At 45.5% G+C, this 18,502-nt stretch overlaps 1 protein-coding gene across 1 annotated transcript; it reads right to left on the reverse strand.

Moving 5' to 3' along the window:
• Positions 1 to 6,565: 6,565 nt before the first annotated feature.
• LOC113481425 lies at positions 6,566 to 16,414 on the reverse strand. The gene is made up of 5 exons (XM_026851045.1): positions 16,134 to 16,414; positions 14,067 to 14,354; positions 10,426 to 10,530; positions 8,773 to 8,916; positions 6,566 to 7,570 (listed from the first exon to the last, which is right to left on the reverse strand). The coding sequence occupies exons 1-5, from the start codon at positions 16,228 to 16,230 to the stop codon at positions 7,395 to 7,397; spliced, it is 810 nt and encodes a 269-aa protein (XP_026706846.1). The 5' UTR covers positions 16,231 to 16,414; the 3' UTR covers positions 6,566 to 7,394.
• Between the last annotated feature and the right edge of the window lie 2,088 nt (positions 16,415 to 18,502).

Genomic DNA, 18,502 nt, shown 5'->3' on the forward strand with positions numbered 1-18,502 from the left:
AGGTGTACAGATTAAGCTGATACTCACCCCTGGTTCTTTCCTCTAGAGCCTTTCTTCATAAACATATCTTTCCATCTCCTTGGAGACCGAAATCCGGGTGTACTCACCAGAGATTTGGAGCTGGGGGTCTCTCCAGAAGTAGAACTCATGAAAAAAAATGAAACAGACTGGAACAACTAGGTTTTGCAGCCATGTATATGTTCATAATGTGAATATTCCTGCCAAATACCACTTCTGCTGGGTCAATGTCAATTTATTCCGCCTTCACCTTAATCACATTAAAGCAACAGCTATAGCATCTGGCCATTTTAATCCCTGCACAAATCTTTGATACATCTTAATGGCTTTGATTCAGTCTATCTACTTTCCCTAATGATTGAGGGTAGTACAGAGTATGCAACTGTTGCTCTATTCCTGTTTCTCAGTTGTAGACCTAGGCATATCTTGGATAGTTTTCGTTCAGTCATCTGGTATGTTCCTGACCTCTCTTGACAAAAATATCCTAAATACCCCACCTTTTCTTCACAGAATTGTAATTTGCTTGGGGAGACTTGATGGCCTTTATCAGCCAAAGCAATCAGCATTACTTGTGTCTTCAACATAATTTTCCCTATTTGTACTCGCTATTAGCACATCATCCACATACTGTATTAATACAGAGTTACTGGTTAATTCTATGTCCTGTAAATCTGTCACTAGGATTGTCAATGATCCTGCAAACTCTTGAGAAAATCTAGTCCATGTTTACTGCTTCCCTTGCCAGGTGAAGGCAAAAATACACTGAGATTCTGGATGCACTGTTTTACTGAAGAAAGTTGGGCCAGTATCATGGTTATAATAACTGACGAAGGATCAGAAACTAGTGGATGCAGTACAGTTACCCATTTATTTATTGTTCTTAAGTCCTGGACAAATCTATAAACTCATTTTCTGTCTGAGCTTAGGTTAGGTTTTTTTAACCAGCAAGTTAGAATTATTATAGGGAGACTCCCAAGGAGTTAAAATCCCTCTTGACAGATAATCTTCAGTTATTGGTCTTATACCTTACCTTGCTTCCTGAGATAATAGGTATTGTATAAAGGAGGGAGGTTTGCCTCCATTTCTATCTGTATGGGATTGGCTGACCTTACTAAGCCTACATCAGCAGAACTTTGGGCCCATAAAATCCTAAGTACATCTTTGAGTTCCTGGGCTATTTCTCTGTCTTCTTCAGTTGCTATAGCCGTCATGATATTTTGGTACATTATCCGTCATGAGTCACTATGCAATTCCTTGTGGTGTACACTGCAACTCTGCCCATAACTGGTATAACTAATATCTCCCCACCAAATTTGCTGGTGCCAGTCTCAACAACAGAAAAGAATGATTAACAGATCATGGACCTATATGTACCATCATTTCTTCTGTCCTGGGTACAAATGTAGATTTACCTTCTATTCCTACAACATTTACTTTACCCTTAATTCTTGATCCTTTGTGGGGGTTTGTTGATGTTGAATAACTTGTGCTGGTACCTATCAGACATGGTTAAGATTCACCTCCAAATTTCAAATCTATAATTCATTCCTTAGAGTCACCTAAGAAGATTACTTTTATATCTCCTTCCACCGCTAGGACTTGGGGATCTGGTAACCACCATTGTTCATTGCTTTCGTTCAGGTCCCCTTGTAGCTGTCATAGTCCCCTTCTCGGGTTCACAGGCCATTCTCTTTTCCAGTATCTTGGTTTTATTGCAGTAATCCTTCAGTCTTGTCCAATTTAGATTTCTGTTTCCCAAATTTCCTACCTCTTTACCCCCTAAAATTCCTACCTTGCAAAGCAGCTGGTAACAAGCTGGCCTACTTTTCCTGCTCTTTTCTCTTCTGCCTAGCCTTACCTTCATCCCTTCCATTATACACAAATGTTGCAACACTTACTATCTCCCCTACCAGCTTCTCTTGCCAACCTGGAGAACATTGGTTAAAATACTTTTTAATATCTAGGGTCGCTTGATCTACAAATAAGCCAAGACCCATTTTGCAGGGTTTCAGGGTCCCTTCTCCCAAACATTCTGAATTGTTTCCCCACCTAGTTAATGCCTGGTCAGCATTCTTTTTCCTTGGCCCAATTAACCATTCTTCTAACCCCTTTTGACATCATCTTAATGCATCTCATCCTGCCTTGGTCTGGCAGTTCCTGTCTGGCTCTGCATTCTGGCCATGCAGTCTTACCATCCGGAGCAGCAGCCATGCTCTATTTTTCTGCAAAATCAACACTTGCTCTTCAGGGGTAAATACGGTTTCCAGTAACTAACAAACATCAGACCAAGTGGGGTCATATGCTCTAAAAATTCCCCTAATCACTTGCTGAACCTTTTCCAAGTCTTCCTGAAGTCAGGGCATTTGTTGCTGCCATACCACCAAATCTGCCTGACCAAATGGCACACATGCCTTTGTTATGGTTGTGGCTGCCCCTGCCACTGAAGGAGAAATAATCACCTCCTTCAGCAAAGCTTTAACTGCTGTTGGAGGGAAAGCAGGACATGCAGAAGGGGGAACAGAAGAAGCGATAGTCAATAGGAGACCAAGGAGACAGAGATATCTATAGCAGCTGCCTGAGCTTCTGTGAATAGCAGTGACTAAGGAGATGCTTTGGTTTTGTTCTTATAATTTATCTTATTTTTATGAGACTGGCCATTAGATCTATCATGTCACAAATTGTCCCAGACGTACCAATAATCAATTTGAGCTGGGAAGTGGTCTTCCAATATTAGCTTTAAAAACTTTAGGCAGTCAAACTAAAAAGTACTCTCTGAGGGTCACTTTTGGTCTCCAGTCCCAAAAGCAGTCATAGCCAGCCAGGTATCTTGACACAATTCAACAGCCCTTTTTCTTGACAACCTGTGGGTACCCAGCAATTCTGCTCCAAATATTCCAATTTTTCAGATAACAAAGTACATTTCACTGCACCTTCTTCCATTTCCAAATTAAAGGAATTGTGCAGAATTACAGAAATTCAACTCACCATTGCCTCACCCCTTTCTGGTTAGTGCCAATGCATTCTCTGCAACAGACAGAAATAGTTGAACAAACCTGTTCCATGGATCAGATGCTCCCCAGGAGGTTCCAGAGTGGACCAGAGGTCCCATCTGGGCTACAAATTCCATTGCAAAAGTGATTTGGGATGTTTGTTGATTGAGGGACACAAGGGTATGACTACAAATAACTACAAAAGGTTTATTTCATGATCATCAGAGCCCTTCTCCATAAGAGAAAGTATCCAAAGAGATTTGCAAGGAGTTTATATACAGCTTGCAACGAAAGGCTAAGCATAATCATCCCACAGCACACAGACACACTTTTGCCTCTCCCGTCATGTTCAGGACCTCTGAAGTACTCTCAGACATCCAATACCGTGCTGCCTCTGACCCCTGGCAGTTAACACAGAATCTTCTGAGGTCCAGACGTTCCCCTTCAATTGCCAAACACAAGTTATTGTTTATTATTCTCCTTAGAGCAACCTGCTAACATTCTTTCTAATGATTGCTATCTGGCACACTAAGCTCAGCAGCTACCGCTTTAATTGCAAAAGCATCTCCCCCCAACCACACAGCCCAAGCATCTCTGCCCAGGCCAGTAAGCCAAACCACCTACACCTGAACAGCAAGCAAGCAAGAGCCATTCTGCCCACAACTGGCCAGGAAGACAGTCTTTCCCTGGCCAGCCAACCAGCCAAAACCACGCTCTCGCCAACAGCCAGCCAGAGCCACACTCACCTCTACTGGCTAGCAATAGCATCACCCGCCAGCTGGCCTACTAGAAATAGCAGCAGCAGCCACCGGCCAGAGGTGCTTTCTAAAACTGGCCACCCAGATCCTCTATCTCCAGCAGGCTAGACTTGTTCTCACTCTGTGGCTTGCCAGCCAGAACCATACTCAACCATGAAACAGATAGCCGGAGCTCCGCCACTTACCGCAAGCAGCCAGCCAGACCCCTACCCATACCACTGCCATCCACCACAGCCCTGCACCACTTGCCCCAGCTAGCCAGCCAGAATCTTGTTTTATCCGGCCGACCAGACAAAACCCTACACCTCTTGACCACCTGGCAAGCCAGAGCCCTACACCCCCTACCCTGGATGGCCAGCAGACCCCTATGTCCCTCAGCCAGCAAGACAGAGCCCTAGACCACTTCCCTGGTTGGTCACTAGAAGCTCCCTTTCCTGCCAGCTGGCCAGCCAGAACCCTACACTGCTCGCCACAGACAGCCAGCCAGGGCCCAACACCACTTTCCCTGGCCGGCAAGCGAGAGCCCTACACCACTTGCCTTGGCCAGAAAACCAGAGCCCTACACCGCTTAGCCCAGGTGGCCAGACAGAGCCCTGCACCACTTGCCCTGGCCCAAAAGCCTTACTTCCCACAGACAGCCAGAGACCTGCAGAACTTGCTCTGGCTAACCAGCCAGAGACCTACCTACACTGCTTGCCATGACCAGCCAGCCAGTGACCTACACTGCTTGCCCTGACGGACCAGACAGACCTCTACTTCCCCCAGCCACTAGCCAGAGCCCTACACCGCTTGCTCTGGCTGGCCAGCAGTAGCCCTTTTCCCACAGGTGAGAGCCCTACATCACTTTCCCCAGCCAGCCAGCCAGATCCCTACATTGCTTGCCCAGGCCGGCCAGCCAGTACCCTGCACCACTTGTCCCGGATGGCCATCCAGAGCCGTATTTCCACAAATCAACCGGTCACAGCTCTACACCGCTTGCCCTGGCCTACAAGACCGAGCCCTAGACCACTTCCCTGGCCAGCCAGCCAGCACCCTGTTACCCCAGCTCACAAGACAGAGCCCTAGACTGTTTGCCCTGACCAGCAAGCAAGAGCACTACACAACTTTCCCTGGGTGACCAGCAGGAGCCTCATTTCACCCAGATGGCCACCCAGAGCCCTGCACCACTTTCCCAGATAACAAGCCATAGAGCCAGACCACCATCTCACTCCAGTGAGCACTAACAGCCTCCTGAACAAGCCAAAAGGAAATGACCTGGTACTCACAGGAAGGACACACTACAGCCACCTCCTCCCACCAGATGTTCTCCAGCAACCTGAGGCCTGAGCCCTGCAGCAGGTCCCCTTGGCACCACAGTGCCTCAGAGTCCTGCACAGGGGGAGGCAGAACTCCAAGGCCCTCTTGCATCACCTGCTCCCCCAGGTCCAGCCTGCAGCAGAGCCCGAGGCTTCAGCAGTAGCTCTGGCAGCCATCAGGAGTGACCTCCTGCCAAACCAGGGACGGCTCTGCTTCACCTTGTGTGCAGCACCAGTCACAGGGTGGGTGTTCAGGGTTGAGAGGAAAGACAGGACTGAAACCCTGAGGAAGCCAGCACATTTCTTACTGAATTAAGTCAAGTGCAAACCCAGAACACAGAAGACCTTACTGATAAACACATAAGACTAGTATTTTAAAGAGTAACAGCACACATGGAAACCTGAGGCATTTCAACCATTAAGATCTACAGTCACTTTTTCCTTCAGAGATGTGGTCTGCTTACAACTCTTGTACCCTTTTAACTGAAAGACTTCCATAAACTTTCCTTTCCCATGTAAAGCCACCTAGTTAGTGCAGCAGACATGCCAAATTCCCACAGGTAAACACTTTGCAAATTGAAACTAATCTGAAGAAGCAGTCAAGGAACTTGCAATATTTACTTAGTATTCCTCTTGCAAGCAGGAAGGCACTCAAAGCTCACAAACCATTTTGGTAGCTGCTTTTCCATTACATCCTCCAATTTACAACTTTTAGTAGCCATTCTCAAATCCATCAAAACTTTCTCACTCAGTTTTCAGACACTTGATAGTCATCAGCTCTTGATTTTTCATCACACTACAGGGCAGGTTATCTTCAGAAGTGTCACTCATAATCAGATTATGATGGTTTTCAGTCAGTCTAAATCTATGCTCATTGAATTCTCATAGATCAACAGCAGAATCCGCTTTTTAATTTTTTCCTATAAATACTCAGTAGGACTTTGATGAGTTCTTACACCATGAAGATTCATAAACTCACACCACAGACTGGAAGGTAAACCTGAATTTTGCCTTCAGACAGAATATTTTCTGTGATAAGCCTGAATGCGGGCTAGCAGGCGATCTCCTTCAAAAAAATTTCCTTTCTGAATGCAGGAGGGGGAGAAAGAGCTATGAAGATGGGGAGTTATTACCCTGATTACTTCAAAATTCAACAATATTGTGGTCAGTTTTGAGGAGCAAAAGTTAAGAAGGATGTGGACAGATTTCAGACTTTACAGCAAAGCAAGAATGAGCCTGTGAGAACAAGGTGAGAGGGTGGTTGGGGTTTGGTGTTTTTTCCCCATGAAGGAGGGCAGGGCAGTCAGGAGTGGGTCTGTACTCACAATCATCTGAGAGACACCAACAATGTGTCTCTGCCCACAGCAAGGATAGAATACAAAGCCATAGATTTATCTACAGAAAGAACATGTATTAAGATATACTTAAACAGCAAAGCAGATTACATAAACAATCCCAGTTCATAATGACATTCAGGAACACCTTTTTAGTAATAACAAAAAACTTTTATTCAACATGCTGTAAAAATGATGCTTCATGAAACATACAGGCAGCACCTCATAACTAAGATAAAGCCATTCTAAAATTACTATACACTATTTAAGATAATAACACAGGCATTGCAGAAAATACAACATCTAATTACCAAGGCTGTTTATTAATGGCAATCACATATATGGCTACACCCATTTGCTATCAATGTTCTGTTTTCTTTCCTTCTAAAACAACAGTTCCTAAATAAAAGCTGCTGCATGTTCTCCAGTGCAGTTCCCATCTCCCACTATAGTCTGAACTGACTTCCACCTAAGCAGCACATTCCTCTAGGCAAACAATGGAAGTAAAATCATGCTTAAATCTACCAAGTTAAGCAGCGGTTTTATCAGCACTGTATGTGTTAGACGGAGGCTTAAGCAAACCACTCATGTCCACTGAGCTGTTAAGGTGTTGGTCCTGATCCCCTGTCCAGTCAGTCAGGTGCATGGACCACACACAAGAAGTTGGGGACTGAGGTCAGAACCCTGATCCCACCTCCAGAAATCCCTGAGGTCCTTCTCTTTTCACAGTGACACCTCTTAGTGGAAGCAAAGAGAAGCAGGGGCTGACCTCAGGATTAACTGCCATGTTTGCTCTCCAAGGGGGTCCTCATGCGTTCTCCTGCAAGACCTTCAGCAGAGGGAAGAGAAGAGCATCAGCTCTGGAAAAGAAACTGATCCACAGAGAGATTTCTCTTCAGGCTTCCAGTTAATTCTTCGAAGAATCAGATTTATAGGAGGAACAGCAGAATTGCAAGGTTAGCACACAGCCAGCTGAGGGAGAAGGGAAGAGTCCAACCCTCAGGTCCAATACTGTGGACGTCTCTCCTGGCAAATCCAAGGGGAAGAACTGCATACTGGATCTCCAGGCTTGTCTCCTGGGAGTCCCCTTGTGCTCTTCATGATCAAAGCATACTGAGAAGACACGTCTTCTTCACCGTGTTTCCAGGACACTCTGGATCCTGAAGGAACATAGTCTGAATTACACAAAATAACATAGTCAGCTTTCGAGTCCTCAAATCCCGGAGGACTGCAGCACTCAAATTCTGGATGGGTGATATTCTCAACCTTTGGGGCAACACCATTTTGTTAACTGAAACAGGAGGCTTTACAGCTTTCATAACTTTGAGCCCTGGCAGCTCCATCTCAAAGGAAAAGAGTCAGTTGAGTAGAAATCTCTTTAATGCCCCTGACTAGACAAGACACTGACACAGGAAAAACACACGGCCAGAAGTTGGCAAAGGCTGGCCAAAGAACACGGGCAAAGCAGCCAAAGAATATGTGCAGAAGGACCCCCTCTACCTCCCGTCCTCCAGGAGGGAGGGAGGCATGGAGGGGGAGAGGCCAGGTCAGCCCCTCACCAAAGCAGCTGCTGAGCCAGAGGCCGCTGGGCAGCTGCTGGCAGACACTGGGGCACCCCGAGGTGTCTCTCAGCTCGCACACAGGCTGCTTTGCCCGCGGCCAGGCCTTCAGCGGGTCTGTGGAAACGGGGGAGGACAGCCCCTGGGTGAGCGCTCGCCTGCAGAACAGCACCGACGGGCGCGAGCGCTCGCGGCACCCCTCCGTACCAGCCGCTCCTTCCCGCCTCTCGCTTGCCGAGGCCGGGGCGGAGGGCTCTGTGGGTACAGCCCGCGGGCTGAGGCGCAGCGTGCGGCCTGCCCAGGCCTCCGCCGGCTCTGCTCACAGCGCCCGGCTCCGGCCTTTCCCACAGCCCCCGGGGAACGAGTCCAGGAGCGCGGCCTGAGCAGCCCCTCGCAGGAGGGGGCACCGCAGGGACGCCCCTGCCTGGGCAGCCAAGCGCTTCGGGGCACCAGGGCCTCGCTGCCCGCTCCTTCTCCTCCGTGCCCAGCTGGTGGGAGCGGGGCTTCTGGCCAACAGCTCGCTCCTGCCTGCGCTGGCACCCGCCGGTAGCGCCGGGCAGAGCCGCCCGGGCATTTGGGATGGGGCTGGCGGCAGCTCTGCACGCCCGGGGGTAGAGCAGGGCCTGGGCTTGAGCTCCACTGGCAGCGCGGTCCCCAGCAGAGCCCAGGCGCTGAGCACAGCGGCCCTGCCCCTGCCCAGCCCCAGCCCTGCTTCCAATCTGCCGCACAATTCAATGGGAAGCTCTGTTAAAGCTCTTGTTTGGCATTTTACTCTAGTTCAGTTTTTGCTTTGTTTACTTGATTTTGCTTCCAATTACCTTGCAGTTTGGAGACAGAAGAATATGTCACCGTAACAGCTGTTGCTGGGTTAGCCTCTTTGTTGCTTCTCAGCAAATCTTTACTCCTTTGCTCAGGCGAGTTTGTACCATCTAGTCCCTGCACACTAGGATTCTCATCATTTTCTGAAAGGAGAAAAAAAATAAATGAAAACAAACTCAGAGTGTGGACGACAACAGAGAGGAAGTTCAGATGTCAGTCCCTGGACTGACTTCTGACTGCCTTCCTTTAGACACTCTTCTGCAGCTACTTCTGGGATGGAGATTTTCATTGGATAATAAAGAAAAACACTAGCTCAAGGTTCAGAGTCCAGACCGGCAAAATGGCTTTGGCAAACACACCAGCACAGTTAGTTCCTGACTGGTACCTACGGTTACAGCACTTTCACCTGAGCATCATTACAAGTCCCTCTGCAAAGTTCTCCCATAGTAGTTCAATGTGTTTTTCTCAGGCACTGGCTGATGAGTCCAGTGCTGGCAGGAAAGCCTGGGGACTCACATGAGAGTAGGGACTAGCTACAGGATGCTCCATAAGTAATTATGGGGATCTGGGCTGAGTAACATTCTCCATGAGAAAGTAAGTTGTTTAAAGCAGAAAGCAAGCAGAAATGCCAATGTTGCACAGCTGAACCCAAGTTTCTAAAATTATTAGATTTGTATATTTACTGAAAACTCAGGAAAAAAGTGCAAACCCAAGTCTCTGCCATGCCTCTCAAGTAGAACATCTGAGTTTCACTTCACTCTACCCACTACCTCCATCACTTCCTATGACTACAAAACGTAGCAGGAAAGGAGCCCAAGAAGACACATCTATTCCCTGAACCCAGTTCACACGTGACGTCTCTGGTGTTGCAGCGCTCAGCACTCAAATGCAGGAATCGCTTCTGTCCACAAGAGAAGCCATCGGACTCCTCACACCCCCACCTCTGGGGTGACAGCAGGGTCTGCCCCCTTGGCTCCCTGCAGAGCACATCTTGGTGTCGAGGGGACAGGGCCTCCAGGCTGGTGGGCTGCATGGGCCAAACACTGCAATGGCCTGGCTCTGAGCTGGGGTGGAAACTCCCACCAGGTGGGAGGAACTGTGCAAGGATCACAAAGGGGAAGAGGGAGGAGAGCATGGGGGAGGACAGCAGGGCAGACAGGTGGAAGGATCACGGCAGTTAATACAGGAGAGGTACTGTCTGCCCTGCACGGTCTGAACCGCCCCTCTGCCCAGAAAGCGTGATGCCTAACAAATGTGCAGGGCAAGTGAAGCAGAAGGGAAAGCACCAGCTGGCCCCAGGCAGCAAGTAGCTAACAGGAACCAGAAGTCTCTGCACATAGCTGAAGAGGACACAGCCCGCCAGACTAGGCTAGGCAGGACCTGAAACTGCAGAAAACTCATCATCTAGATAGTCCCAGTCCAGCACACATGATATTAATACCTGGTATTAATGCTGTCAGCAGCTTTTGAGCACTTTGAGTAACTCAGATCTTTCAAATTTCAGGTATTTCTTTGCTAGAAAAAAGATTCCCTTGATTACAATGTCCAGTTTAGATAAGACAGTCAGGCCTCACCAAACCACACACAGACAAATCACACTCTTGGCTCCCTCTCTGTCCCCGACAGGAAGCCACACAGTGATGGATACTCACGTGAACAAGGATTGTTTTCATCCCTTCCTTCACATTCCTCAGGACTGTCCCTCTCATCCGTAAGGATCAAACTTGCATATTGAATGCTTGGTACTGTGATCCAAACTTAAGCCAAGTCAAGGAAAAAGCAGACAAATACACTTGAAACATCTGCACAAAGCAGTGGAAGAATTCATACCCCATATATAGCCCAATTCCCTATATTTCATCCCTTACTAGAGAAAAGGAAGGCTCAGGAGCACATAACCAGAGATAACGGCTTTGACTTAAGTGTGTCTCACTGCTCTGAACCATGAAGAATATTCTATGCACTGATGATCTTGTATTTTTCAGTCTCTTCATGCACACCACACCCCCAGTAATGCACCCTCCTCCCAACTCCCTTTTGTGTCTGACCTCTCCTCTCCTCTGTTTAGCTTAAAGCCTTTCAAATCACTACCCACTCCTTCCTACCTTATGGTACAAACTACTTTTTGTCTCCACCAGCTATGTGCTGGACCAACAGTGCATTTGAACTGCAAAGCACCTCCAGGCAATAACAGCTTCTTGTCAGAGAAGATCATCATCTTCCACCCACCAGGCCATACAGACCCATCCTCCACTCACCTTATGCACAGGACCTGTGATTCCCATTCCCATTTGCCCCCATTTAGGTGTGAGCTACATAAAACTGGCAAACCAGAAGATCTTCAATTTGTATTAAAGTCTCACACAGACCTGGGAGCCAACGGGGAGCTCCTGAGCAGCACCCCAGCTTCATGCATACTGCGCAACGCCGTCACGGTTGAGCCCAGTCAGACGCTCGCCCGCACAGCTCCAGTGGTGACGTGGTGTCTGGGCTTGGGGAGGCCACACCACGTTCAGGCTGGGGTCACTGGCTCAGGAGCAAACATGGGTCCCCCCTCACTGCCTGCACTCACCAACACTGCTCCCAAAGGTGACCAAATGCAGGTGAGCCCCACCAGGCAGAGATATGAGGCCCTGTTTTACCAGCCAACGTCCCACCTCCAGATGGCAAAAGCATCTCTCAGCAGACCACCCAAACAGGAAAACAGCAGCTGCTGAGAGCCCCTAAGGCCTTGCCACACGTCTACCCTGCAGAGACACAGGACCAGCTCGGGCACTGCCAGCAGAGGACCCTGGCAGCAGGCAGGGCTGAAAGTCCTTCCAATGGTGTGAAAAGCCTCAGGCAGTCAGTCCCCGCAGAGCCATGTGCCAGCGCCAGCACTGATGCCGTGTAAAGCTGCAGCCTGCTAGTCTTAACCTCGCCCATAGTAGAAATTGCACTGTCAGATATTCCCCGAAACGCAGAGAACTGGATCTACACATGAATGGCTGTTTAAATAAGGCTTCTGCATTCTGGAAGTGTTGAATAGGATATCTCACCTGACTCATCTTTGGGCTTCTGAAAATGCCACGTCAGCACAACTGAGACAGTAATAATTACAACTCCTAGTGATACCATGACAATATAGAACAGTACATGAACAGCATTTCTTCCAAACGTCTCCTTTTGCTCTACAAGAAAAATTCAGTTGTAAAAAACACTGACTGCACCTTCATCCTGCTGTACTGTGTTAGCTTTATTGACCTTTATTTTTGTAACATCATCTAAGTACATTATTATCAGAAAGCTGACCTCTAAAACTTAAAGGTTACCTTCTTTGTTTTCTCTAAGGATTTTACACCAAAGGGCCTCTTTTCACAAAGCATGGATGGGAGCCTGTAACCCATGGCACTGGGACAGACCCCAGCCAACAGCCTGTTCTTTCTGCCTCACACTGAGAATCCTGCAAGGTGTGATAAGAACAGCTAGTGAGATATGCTCCCACACTAGGCATTGCGTATCGCTGTGTGATACTCAGGTACACTTGTAAGTCTCTGTATCACTCTGGTTCAGCTTCTGTATCGCTGAAAAATTCAAAGGGTACATCAGCCTTGTGTTCCAGGGAAGTGCATGTGGCACTGAGGCAGCACTCACATCATTTCACTGGGAGGCTAAGATGTCACTTCTTAGAAGAAGAGACAAGCAGGAAATGTGAAGTATTTTTAGAGTAACTGTTTTTCCTCTCTCAGATGTGTCCCTCGGCCAGTAAAAAAGCTAATTTTAGCCCAAACAAAAAAGTTGTATCGATGTAACTACACTAGTCAACCTCTTACACTGTGAAATTTAGAACAAAACTAGAATAGTAGGAAACATTTAATTAAAAGTTTCCCAGTTTCCCCACCACAGTAACCTCTGCAGATGTGAAAGTGGATCTTTTCCCAATTTGGGGGATACTCAAACCCAAACTGACCAGAAATTCTTTTGAAGCATCTAAACCAGCAATCATCTGAACAAAGGATATGGCATTTACCAGGGGGGAAAAAAAAAAAAAAATTCTGTCACAGCTCATAGTATTTTCAAAATATATTGTAGCAACAAAACAGAAACAAAACGATGCTTTCTACCAGCCTAGGTCTTTGGCTGGAGCCGTCATACTGGCAGAAGAATGCCCAGCTTTACCCAACAAGGCTTACTCTAGCTAGTCTCATTTCAGCCATCTGTTAATTAGCTAATTGCTAGCGCATTTGGGGCAGTCTCTTACATAATTCATCTGGACTTCTTTATTGAATCTGGATTTTTTTTAAAAAAAAAACACCTTTGCTTGACTGAGAGACAGCATTTTTAAGTGATACTCACCAACTTTCACACTAACAATGCCTTTATATAGAGTTCTCCCATCTCTAGTATTCACTTCTATAGAATATCTGCCACAGTCACGTTCCTGAATCCTGTCTAGTCTGAGACTGTAATTAGACACAATCTCAGATCTATTAACATATTCCTCATGGTACCAAAACCAAGAACCATTTGTCCAAGCAATTTCTGTGTTTTCTTTTTTCCAGACAACATGGAAGAATTGTTTCAGCTTTGTCTCTGATAGCTTCAAGAACACGGATCCATCAATAAATTCTGTGATTTCTTTAAACATTTCCACTCCTGAGGGAAAAAAAGCATATCTGCTCATTATTGGGATATTTCACATTCCACAGAGAATGATCACAAGCAGGAACATTCCTTGTATCTTTTGTTAATTGGATTGCAGCCTGGGTTCTTGTTACAAAGGGCAGTTTGAGTTGGATTCAAGCATTAGGCAAACTATCAGAGTCTGAACCCTGGTAGTACCCTCTCCCAATTCTGAGTTTTACTGGGTTTTCCTATACTGCTGTTTTTCTCCATGCTGGCAAGTAAGCCCAAAGCATGTCCTGACCCAGAGGGATGTGAACCACATTTGACTCACCATCTTTTTGCAATTCAGAAGCCAAAAAACCTTCTCAGCACTGGCCCTGGACAAGGAAACTTGACAGAGCAGCATACACCATCTAAGTGTTGTTTTCAGGATTTGCCATACAAATGAGTGCCTCTCCTTGCTCTGCCACGCCCAGCCATACTACACTTCTAAACTTATGTCCTACAACACAGCTACACTCAGAGAATGGAAGGGAAAAAAATGTGGGAATTTTTCTCTGGATATTTCATTCATCTACAAAATACACCCTTCGGGAAGAGACCCAAAAGACAAAACAAGGCATGCAAACAGTGCAAGGTCACCTACTGAAAATTCATCATCACACATGCACTGCACACTCAAACTTACTGTTCAGTTCCAGGTTAAAAGTTTCCTGATGCAAATGCACGCCATCCTGACCAAATACATCTGCCACATACTCTCCCTCATCCCTGCGTTGCGTGGGGCAGCGGCTCAAGCTGCCATTGGGGAACACATGGGCTCTGTCACAGTAGATCACAGAGACATTTGCCTCCGGTTTTATCTTGGCCACTCGCTGGTTGTCCTTCTTCCACATAACATGGATGTACCTGGCTGATTGCAGGCAGTTCAGATCAAAAGTAACACAGTCACCTACAAGCCCTCTGACAAGGTGCCCTGTTGAAAGAGAGCACATATATATTTACTTAAGGGATGTAGAGGACATCATATATATTTGCTTTTTGAAATCTCTTACTACCTTGGAAGCATTTTCACACAGGCTTAGTGGTTACCTACCAGAAACCTTCATGCAGCCAGAACTTGCTTTTAAGAAGGGGGCAGGTAACAAATTAAGTCCCTGAACAGTTCCCTGAGAACGATGAGAAGGTCCATTTCCTTGTCATGCTGAGAAAGCATGTTACTTGGATATGATTTAGGAAGGGAGAATCCTACTGGAAGGTCACAAGACATAGCAAGTGTATTATGAATCAGCATCTGCCATATATATTAATGCCTAGGGACACATCTAGAATATTGTCTTTGACACTGTCCAAAACCCAAATAGTAAGTTTTAACAGTTTCCTTACAAAACTGGATCCTGACATTTGCAACAGCTGCTATATGAGAAATGGAAATAAACCCTATGTCTTTTGTTGTAAGAGTTGAATTTGGCATGTCTGAGTTATAAAATTACTGTAGTCTGAATAAAAATAACTCCCATACAAATGATAATTACTTGCTTCTAAAAAGCTAACTGCTTCTGGGCAATGATTGCCTACATTGAAACCACCTGCCATAACATAGTTCAATTCTTAGCTGTTTCAAAATAAGATAGGACACATCTCAAACAGCCTAAAATGCCTCCTGTTTGTCTGTTCTGTCTACCCATCCAATGGATATGAAGGAAAAAAAATTCTCTGGTTCCTACCTCCAGGAAACAGAGGAAAGGCAGTAACTAAAAGGCACAAAAAACAAGTCACCTCGAACAGCAGTATCATCAGAATCCACTTTCTATTCCACATTCTTGTATTGCTCTGGCTCAAGTCAGAGATGGCAAGTTCAAGTCACTGAGGCACAAAAGGTGAAATTCCCTTCAACATCCAGGACTATGAGGGCAAGGCAGCCAGAGTGCTTTGCTGGGTACTGACAATATCAAGGGAGAAGCATGAGGAGGAAGCTTCTCATCCTCTACTCCTGGCTGCAAAATACAGTGAAAGGGGACAGGGAAGACAGGGAGTTATTGGGAAGAGAGAACAAGTATTTATTTTTGTGGGCCCTCTGGCAGCCCTGAAACCGCAAGCAAAGGGTAATGCTGAGAGTGAGGAAAGCAGGAAGGAGGAACAACGCACAACTCTGACTAATCTTCTGTGCTGGTACCCCTGAAGAACTAACACCTCAAGGGCCAAGATGCTCAGAATAGGGAGGAGAGTCCTAATCAGCACATTGTATGTCCCTATATCTCCACATTATTCCACTAAGGAAAGCTAAGGCAGCTTTCAATAAACCTCGCTGGACTGGGTTGACCTCAACAGTGATGTTAACACATATTTCAAAATAAAGATCTAATTTTGCTAGCTGTAAATTTAACCACTGGATAAAGAGAATGAAAAAACAGGAGTTGAGAGTCTAAAAATAGAGCCCAATAACTAAAGAAGGAAACTGAATAAGAGCTCAGCACATTTAGGAGCTTAAATGGTTGGGTTTAAAAGTCTAACTGCAACATCTTGGTTTTAGATTTGTAGCTCAAGCATAGATGCCAATTACAAGTGTAACAAGCCTTTAATCAAAAATATAACATACAAGTGTTCTCATCTACATTATCACATGAACTCAAAAACAAAGGCAGAAACTGCCAACCATGAATACATAATCTATACATTATAACATAAACAAGTATCTGATCCAGGCAGCCCAACAGAGAAAGACAAGGACTTTAAAGTGAGAATTTACACCCACCATGCACATGTAGCTGAAATTTTCTTTGGTAGAAACAATGCTGAGTGCTGCTGCACACTGTGGCCGTGTACCGTCCTGCATCCTCTTTCCTGACCATGCGGAGCCCCAGCGTCCCATTAGGAAAGACATGAACACGCTGGCCATGGCTAGTGCTGCCACGTGTCCAGCGCTGTGAGAATGCACTTCCCTTGTGCCAGCTGATCCGAAAAGACTGCTCCAATTGGGGATAGTCAAGGTCAAAAGTAACAGTCTCACACACTCTTCCATCTATTGTCGTCACATCACTGTGAGCTGAAAACACAGCACAAACAGAAAAAAGTCATTACCAAACATTTTAACATAATTACAGCCATCAGGCTGAAGCTCTGGTGATGACACCGGTTAGAGAACATCACCTGGGAGCTGGGATTTAAGAACGAAAATTGGGATTCACTTCCAAATCCAGCTACTGAAATGTATGATCTCAAACTAATCACTAAACCCTGGCTTGTCCAAGTGCCACAAGAATACGTGCAGATGGTTTTGTACTAGTCTTCCTCCTTGGCAGTTTCATAAAGCTCAAATGAAAATTTCTTTAAACTCCTGTTAGAGATTTTTGATGAAATAAAGCCACAAATGGTATAACCTGATACATGTTGAAAAGTATTCCTGACAGCTAATGAATCAGCCATTTTTATTCTTTGTACATATGAAGGCACAACTCAACTCATAATTAATAATATCTAACAAGCAAACTCTGTCAAATTATATTTGTTTTATTAGTATTATCTTGCTAGAGTTTATTACAGCACTCCTTCAAACATTACATCTTTAAGAGGAAACTGTAAGCTTAATTAATTGTCTATTTTTAATTGCTTGGCTTTTTCATATTCCAGATATACTGATGTAATTCCATTAGCTGAGGTCTTTTATTTCCCACTGGAATTAATTTCAAGCAGAAGCTATTTACAACAGCAAGTGCAGCAAGCTAAAGCACTTTGGGAACGTAATTTTGTTTCAACCCAACACTCAAATGTTGTCCTGGTCCTGCAGCTAATAAACTCAGCAGCATAAACCTCTAAGAACACCTCCACACCAAACCAAATTTTCCATCGCAGTTTAACATAAAAGCATGCTAAGGAATTATTAAGAATTAAATAAATTTTCTTACCTCCAAGAATAACAAGCGCACACAATGCAGCCTGGAAGGTGAAAATAGGTAACATTTCAGAAGTGACCTTTTCTCTGCTATTATGTATACACTTCTTTATGGGCTTTTCACCAGGAAACCTTTAAATCCTGCTAGATTAGATCCCTAGTGAACGATATGCTTTGAAATAAGAAGGTGGGGAGAAATATTTAAAGTATTCTTGCATGCTAAGCATTTCCTTCCTGAACAGAGAATTCTCAGGTACAATAGCTATTTTATGAAAAAAAAAAAAAAATCCTGTGGTTTCAACCACTGTCAGAGCAGTTACAGCTACGAACACTTGTGGGTAAATTTCCTTTTCTTTCAAGCCACAAGTGTGATCGTGGAGGTAAGCACTATCAGATGATTTTTCACAGCAAAAGTAACCAGGGAAAAGGTGTAGCTGCAGGTCAGCAAAGGAAGATTTATTTCTGGGGATGGATGTGTATGTCCATACAACTGCTCCTTTAGCCCTCTGCAAAAACACTGCAAAAGCTCTTATCTGTGTTTGATAAAGGTGCACAGCTTTATCATCGAAAGTGTGAGGATGTCTACATGAAGAAATACATCATCGTTACCTGCAGTATCAGAGCTTTCCTTGAGGAAACAAAGTTTATGTAAAGTAGTGCAACACCATACAGCAACCCAAAGCAGTGCCACGCATCCTGCTCAGCTTCCAGTTTTGCCCAAGCATGTCCAGCGACTCACCAAATGAAGCTACAGGAGACAGTGCAAAGCACTTCTTGATATGCCAACAAAGCATATGTGAAAAAGCCAAACTTCTACAAGTCTCTAGAGAAGTCCATGGTTCCAACACATCCCTGCCAGCTGAATAGTCACCTCAGAAGGTAAATTTATTTCTGGACTTCACAGAATCTGATTTCCCAGCCTAACAGACAGCCCATAAATTAGGGTGAAGTTTCCCCTTGCAGTACATGCACTGCACCAAGACTGCAACTTGAGCAGGACATTATTGATTGAACCTGTCTTTGCTGCCTCCTGGTTTTCCCCAAATCACTGACTCCAATAAAGAACAAGGAAAACAGCACGTAGGGCAGAGTTGACACCCAGGGTGAGCAATAAAAAAGGACAGAACTTCTGGGGAAGAGAATGAGCTGTGTCTCTGCTTGTCAAGCAACGCCTTGGACAGCTCAGCAAGTACAGGGTCATAGAAGAGCATGCATCCAAGATCCTTAAAATG

This window comes from Athene cunicularia (genome assembly GCF_003259725.1).
Source record: "Athene cunicularia isolate RWA chromosome 1 unlocalized genomic scaffold, athCun1 chr1_part1, whole genome shotgun sequence".
In the NCBI taxonomy this organism is placed as follows: Eukaryota; Metazoa; Chordata; class Aves; order Strigiformes; family Strigidae; genus Athene; species Athene cunicularia.

What these genes read in the sequence shown, in the direction of transcription:
- LOC113481425 (XM_026851045.1), bottom strand. Translation starts at nt 16,230, where the DNA reads ATGGTCAGGAAAGAGGATGCAGGACGGTACACGGCCACAGTGTGCAGC. An exon ending in TGAAAACAATCCTTGTTCAC is followed by an intron (nt 8,917 to 10,425) that starts GTGAGTATCCAT and finishes TTCTCCTTTCAG; the next exon opens with AAAATGATGAGAATCCTAGT. An exon ending in TTCTGTCTCCAAACTGCAAG is followed by an intron (nt 7,571 to 8,772) that starts GTAATTGGAAGC and finishes TGTGTAATTCAG; the next exon opens with ACTATGTTCCTTCAGGATCC.